General features: G+C 54.1%; 1 protein-coding gene across 1 annotated transcript in view; it reads left to right on the forward strand.

Annotated features, from left to right (window-relative positions):
* Window positions 1–6,557, forward strand: part of FANCG (FA complementation group G) — a 23,241-nt gene that overhangs the window by 4,645 nt on the left and 12,039 nt on the right. The window contains exon 5 of the mRNA XM_014521264.2: window positions 4,514–4,670. Coding sequence (XP_014376750.1) covers window positions 4,514–4,670 — 157 coding nt within the window. The remainder of the gene's footprint in view (window positions 1–4,513; window positions 4,671–6,557) is intronic.

Raw genomic sequence — 6,557 nt, forward strand, 5'->3', positions numbered from 1 at the left:
GCCCTTAACCATACGAGTGGCCCTTCTCTGGACCCTCTCCAGGTTATCCACATCCCTCTTGAAGTGCGGCGCCCAGAATTGCACGCAGTACTCCAACTGCGGTCTGACCAGCGCCTGATAGAGGGGAAGTATCACCTCCTTGGACCTATTCGTCATGCATCTGCTGATGCACGATAAAGTGCCATTGGCTTTTTTGATGGCTTCGTCACACTGCCGACTCATGTTCATCTTGGAGTCCACTAGGACTCCAAGATCCCTTTCCACTTCCGTGCCACCCAGCAGGTCATTCCCTAGGCAGTAGGTGTGCTGGACATTTTTCGTCCCTAGGTGCAGCACTTTGCATTTCTCCTTGTTGAACCGCATTCTGTTGTTTTCTGCCCACTTGTCCAACCAGTCCAGGTCTGCTTGCAGCTGTTCCCTGCCCTCCGGCATGTCCACTTCTCCCCATAGCTTTGTGTCATCTGCAAACTTGGACAGAGTACATTTCACTCCCTCGTCCAAGTCACTGATGAAGACATTAAAGAGTATCGGTCCAAGGACCGAACCCTGTGGGACCCCACTTCCCACACCCTTCCAGGTCGAAACCGACCCATCCACCACGACTCTCTGTACCCAGCCCAGGGAGGAATTCCATGACCCAGGCAGAATCATGCCATTCATCCATGGAAGCAGAGACACCATGTCCTGGCTAGACCCTATCCTAGGTGTTGGCTTCCACTGGATCCAGCTCCCAGTTTCCTCATAGCTTCCATGACAGTGTAGCTCCTGGGTCTGTTAACTGCATGTGGACCTGGGGACTAAAGCCCTTCCCTCAGTACCCTGTTCCATCCCCAGCCTCACTGGTCTCACTTCAGCTTTCAAACCTCAAACCCAGGGCTCGGTTTTTCCTGCCTTGGACCTGCTCCCAAGGGAGTAAACAGCTACAGACACCAGACAGGACATGCCATATGTGACATTACTGTGTGACCCACCAACTGTCCTGATGCCTCAGCGTGGGCGATTGGTAATGGCCCCGGAGCATAGTCGGAGATGATGCCCTTCAGTGCCCAGCCCAAAGGAGACTTTTTCTGGTGGTTGGAACCAGCCCCCCAAAGCAGAGCTGGGCTCTTTCCAACAACAGTTCCTGATCAAGAAACTTCTGGCAGATTCAGGGAAAATGTTGAGAATAGGCAAGAAACAACCCTTTGAGATCTCTATAACAAAGCAACTTTAGGCCAGCTGCTGGGGAGACTGAATAGTCAGCGAATCCTCAAAACCTTTCTCCAGGAGAAAAGGAAAGATGGAGATCATTCTGCTTCACATCCTATCTGAATACCTGGGGAATACCTGGGGAAGAAGATGCTACAGTAGGGTAGGGTATCAGTCAGGCTGAGAAGAAATCCATGAGTAAGGTCTGCCATAAGGTGTAAGGAATTGTAATACAAATTGCATGGAAAAAATCAATCATTTCAGGCTAAATATAATAAAGGGATCTTAAATGCATCTAAAGCAGGACTTATGAGGCTTGAGGGACCAAAATCTAAGCATGAACTCTGAAACACCCTATTCAGCTGCGGTATAACCTTGGAGGCACCTAAACTTGCCACCTAAACTTGGACTTCAGAGATCTCCAGGGCCAGATCCTCGTCTACCAGGTACCCCTGTGAGACTCAGTGCCTAAGTACAATTTTATTCCACCCTGCTTGAGTCCCTGCAAACTGTTAGCATATCTACTTTTGTAGCATGTTGTGAACTTAGCCTTAAGATTTAGTCACAAAAAGCAGCAAGGAGGAGGAGGAGCCACCCACCAGCTGTTACTGCTGCCTGCCCTAGTGCAATGACAGGGAAAGTCACATCTTTGCAGAAAGACAGTCATGAACTACAGCAAGCATCTCAAAGATATGGCCCATGGACCAGATACAACCCAAGGTACTATATCATCTGGCCCACAGGGCTCCTAAAGGGGCCAGGAATTCAGGGAAGGGACAAGTGGGGACAGGACCCACCAGCAAATTCTGGGGTATGTCTAGTAGCTGAAGAGTTAATGCAGTTGCTGCTGGGTGATGCTCTCCAATATTGCAGCTGTCAGTCATTTCACTACAGGATTTAGCTTTGGCAAGTATGACTGGTGATGAAATTCAGAGCAGTAAGAGCATCTGTGAGGGTTAGTTGGTTCTCAGCACCTCTCTAAGTCTACCTTATTGAGGAACTATTTTGCAATATAATGTGGGAGAACTTGCCTGTCTTTTGCAACCCCTACATAGGGATGTCATGAGTACAGTACCAGTGCCAAAGCATAAATCCAGCAGAGGTGGATAAGCTGTTCTTGCACTAGCGCAACCCCTCCCCCTTTCTTCCCCACCCTGTCCTTTCTGTACAATCTATCACCCTCAATATGTACCGCCCAGTCGTGGGATGAATCCTTGTGCCCTTGGTGCCAGGAAGGCTACCAGCGTCCTGGGCTGCATTGATCGCAGCTTTACCAGCAAATCAAGGGAAGTGATTCTTCCTCTCTGTTCAGCACTGGGGAGGCCACATCTGGAGTCTTGTGTCCAGCTGTGAGTCCACATCCTTTCTGTAGCAGGGGGCATGTTGGAGAGAGTCCAGCGGACGGCAATGAAAATGGTTGTGAGGTTGGGGGACAGGACTGGAGGAGAGGCTGAGGGAACTGGGCTGATTGAGTCTGTAGAACAGAAGACTGAGGAAGGATTTGATAGTAGCCTTCACCTCCCTGCCGGGGGGTGCAAATAGGACGGAGCTGGGGTGTGCTCAGTGGGGGCAGATGGCAGGACAAGGAGCAATGGGCTCCACTTGCGGCAAGGGAAGTTGAGGTTGGATATGAGGAAAAACTTTCTCACCAGGAGGGTGGTGAAGCACTGGACCAGGCCCCCCAGAGAGGGGGGGGCCCCCCCATCCTTCCAGGTTTTTAAGCCCCGGGTAGACAAAGCCTTGACTGGGATGATGCAGTTGGGGCTGGTCCTGCTTGGAGCAGGGGTTGAACTAGATGTGACCTCCTGAGCTCTCTTCCACCCTCATTTTCTATGATTCTGTCATCCAAAAGCTGAAGTAAGTAGGCACTGGGCACCCTTTTGGCTGGCTACTGTACACGGGGCACCTGGGCTTTATCAGCCTGTGCCCCTGGGCTCCATGACATACCGTGGTGCTGGGTCCCACAACCAGGCAGCAGCTCCTCCCTGTGCTCTAGTGGACGGCTCACCTACTGCTTCCCAAGCAGTGCCTGACCAGCACAGTGCTGCTGCTGCTGCTTGGGGGCATGGGGAGGAGTCCACCCAGCCAGCCCCCTACAGATCCCACCCAGAATCATTTCTGGGTGGGAGGGAGCTGCAGAGGTCGCGTCTAGTCCAACCCCTGCCTGAGGCAGGATCAGCCCTGTGCAAACCATCCCGCACAAGTCCAGTGTCCAAACTCTGAGCAAATTGGCACCGTCACCCTCATACCACCCCCGGCCCTGTTGCAGGGAAAGTGCTGCAAAAGTTGTTAGTAGACACTCCAGAGATCCCAGACTGAGGCTGTGTCCCTGCTGCAGAAGAAGGCAAACACCCCTCTCCCCCCCCCATTTTATACCAGTCTGAGCAGGGGGGGCACTCCTTCCTGCCCCCAGTGCAGCATCGGTCTGATTCTGAGCAGAAGGACAACACCTGCTATCTGGGACCCTTTGGCTTTGGTGCCAGCAGCAGCATTGGCACAGCCTAGACCCCATCCCCAGCCTGGGCTGCAACCAACCCCCCAATGCTTCTGAGGGGGGCTTACAAAAAATCCTTGACACAGAGCAGTGATGGGGGAAGGCATTCCCTCCCAACCCCATGCAGCAACTAGCGCAGCCCAGAAGCCTGAGAAATCCCTGGGGGCAGGAGGAGCTGAGCTTGCCCTCCTGCTGTCTGTACAGGGCCCTACGTGAGGGCCTGTAGGCTGGCTGCAGAACGGCACTGGAGGGTTATGACAAGCAGGGTATGCTGTGCTGCCTGGAGCCCATCTGTGCTGAGTAGCAATTGCCTGCTGCTGGCATTACAGCTTTGGTATAACGTCTTGAAGGGCATTACGTGGCATTCCAGTCAGCTCCCTACTCCCATGGCCTTGGCAGTGAGAGTCCGGACACAGCCGTGGGCTCCAGCCAGAGAGCAGGAGCTCTCCTGTTGCTGGTAGGCAGTGAAGGCTCCCCCAGGGGAGTAGTGTCAATAGGGGGTGAGCAGGAGAATCCCTGGCTGTGGCATGTACACATGCAGCTCACGTGCACTCCTCATGCAGCCCACATGCGCTCACCTGTGGGCTTCTAGCAGGTTACAATGGATGTCTTGGGGCAAGGCTGGGCAGGCCTGGGGGGCCCAATGGCCTCATCTGCGGGTGGCGTGACCTGGTGCACGGGTGGAGCACGGCACTGCTCAGCCTCACGGTGAAGCCGGAGAGAGGCTGCTGGGCAATGCGGTCTGGGCATGCGAACCATCATAGCATGAAGGCTCCAGAGGTCTCCAGGGCTCTGTGCATCTCACCCACTCTCCTCCATGTCTGCTGTCAGGAGCCAGTGCTGTCACCCTGCCCTGGAGGTGAGAACGAGCTCCTGGCACTACTCAGGGCCTGGCAGGTGCCTGCTGATGGGGACACTTCGCTGCTCGTGGTACAGAGTGCCCGGGACGTGAGAGAGGTACTGTGGACCGCAGCTGCCTTCCTGCAAGGTATGGATTGGGCACGTCTCCTGCACCCCAGTATGCATCCAGTGCTCCTCCCACCTCCTTTCCAGGGGTGCTACTGTCCCTCCAGAGCCTGCCTGCACTGCGCTTCCCTAGCTCTTCCCTCCTAGCCACGGGGCGGGAGCTGGACAGCCAGCCTTCCCTGCCCTTCAGTGTGTTGCACTTGAACAAGAGGCCAAGGAGAAAGCCCAGTGCTGTTCCAGCCTTGAAAACAACCCCACTTCCCACCCCTGCACTTGCCCCTGCTCGGCTTTCAGCACTGTGGGGTTCCCCAGGCTCCTGTCTCCACCTGCACCCTGCCTCTGTCACAGGTGCTCCCCTGCTTCTCCGTGCTGTGGCCTTAACTGGGTACCTAGGCCTTGGAATGACTAGTGAGAGGCAGGTCAACCAGGCCCCTGCCCCTCTCCATCCCCCCCGTGCCTGCCTTGGTACAGTGAACAGTTTATGGTGTGACCAAGAGCCCTGCCGAGCAGCCTCCTGGCCAAGTTCCCCCTCAGTGTGATCAGATCCTTCTCTGCCCATACTTTGCTTCCCGTATGCTGAGGTCAGCAACGCAGTGTCCAAGGAGGTCGAAGTGTTCTGCCACAGACCTTTCTGCAGCTGATGTCAGAAAGGTGAAGTCAGGACTGTTTCACCTGTAGAGATACAAGATCAGGGTCTATGATCAGGACCTTTTTAGCAAGCTCAGACAGAACGAAGGTGCAGCGACACTTCCCTTGAGGATGGCCGATAGAAGAGGCAGGAGGTGGGTCTGCATCCCAGCTTTGAAATGTCTCCACTCCAAATCAAATGCTTCTCATCATGCCTATCCAGCTACTTGCAGCAGCGCAAGGCAGTCTCCCCTTCATGGGCTGGGGAGACGCAGGAGGGAGGAGGAGAGTCCACACGCATAGACTGGCAGCAGGTCCTCTTGGTTTACTGAGGGCTCAAATTCCCCCCACCCCTGTCTACACCTGATACTTATGCATAGTGTGTTCTGGTAAACCTCTGATCGGTTTTATTCAAATTTCTTTGTTTCCCTGAGACTTTGGGACCTGGATTTAAGCCAGTTTTTATGTGGATGTGAGACCCTGTGATACCAAGAGCAGTGGAAAGGAGGATTGCTTATCTCTGTCCTTCACTCTGCAATGCTGCCGGCACCTCCTGTTTCTGTTCCTCTGCTGACCAGGCCGGTTGAAGCATCTGTAAAATGGAAGTGAAGGCTCTGGAGGCCTTCTGCTCTCGCTGCACCTCTGCAGCTGAACACAAATCCCTTGCACGTGGGCGAGGCTGGCCACGGGTGGTTTCGGTGGCGCACTGCCACTTTTACCTCCGTGCTCCTGGATCTACTTCCCAGAGCCCCTCTGACTTCCCCGTTCATCTCTTCTAAATATGACACACATTTCTCCCTTATCCTGTGCAGCTAGCACAGACCCAGTAGCATTTCAGTGGGATTGCAGCTGACTACACACGATTTGGTTCTTATCAAGTTGCTGCAGCTTTTGGTTAAAGGCAATTGCCTGCCTAGGTGAAAACTAGGGGCCTTGGTTAACAGATTATGCTTCTGCTTCCTAGCGGTTATATACAGAGCACATCAATCTACACCAGCTTAAGCATGTATTATCCACAGCTTTGGCTCATATTCTGTCTGCAGCCCGATGGCGTTTCATCAGAGAGCATGTCTGCAGCCTGTATGCAGGGATGGGGTCTATGGGGTCCTCACTGTCATGGCAGAGCTGGTCCTAGAGCTTCTCTGGCCCCAAGGGGTTAGCCAAGCTTGTACTCTGGTCTGTAGCTCCCAGGGTGGGGCCAGGTTTCCGAGGGGCAGATCGATTCGCATGAAGGTTGCACAGCATTCCTGGTCCCTTGCAGGCAGTAGAGGGAGTCCAGCAG

Source organism: Alligator sinensis, unplaced genomic scaffold (assembly GCF_000455745.1).
Source record: "Alligator sinensis unplaced genomic scaffold, ASM45574v1 scaffold783_1, whole genome shotgun sequence".
In the NCBI taxonomy this organism is placed as follows: domain Eukaryota; kingdom Metazoa; phylum Chordata; order Crocodylia; family Alligatoridae; genus Alligator; species Alligator sinensis.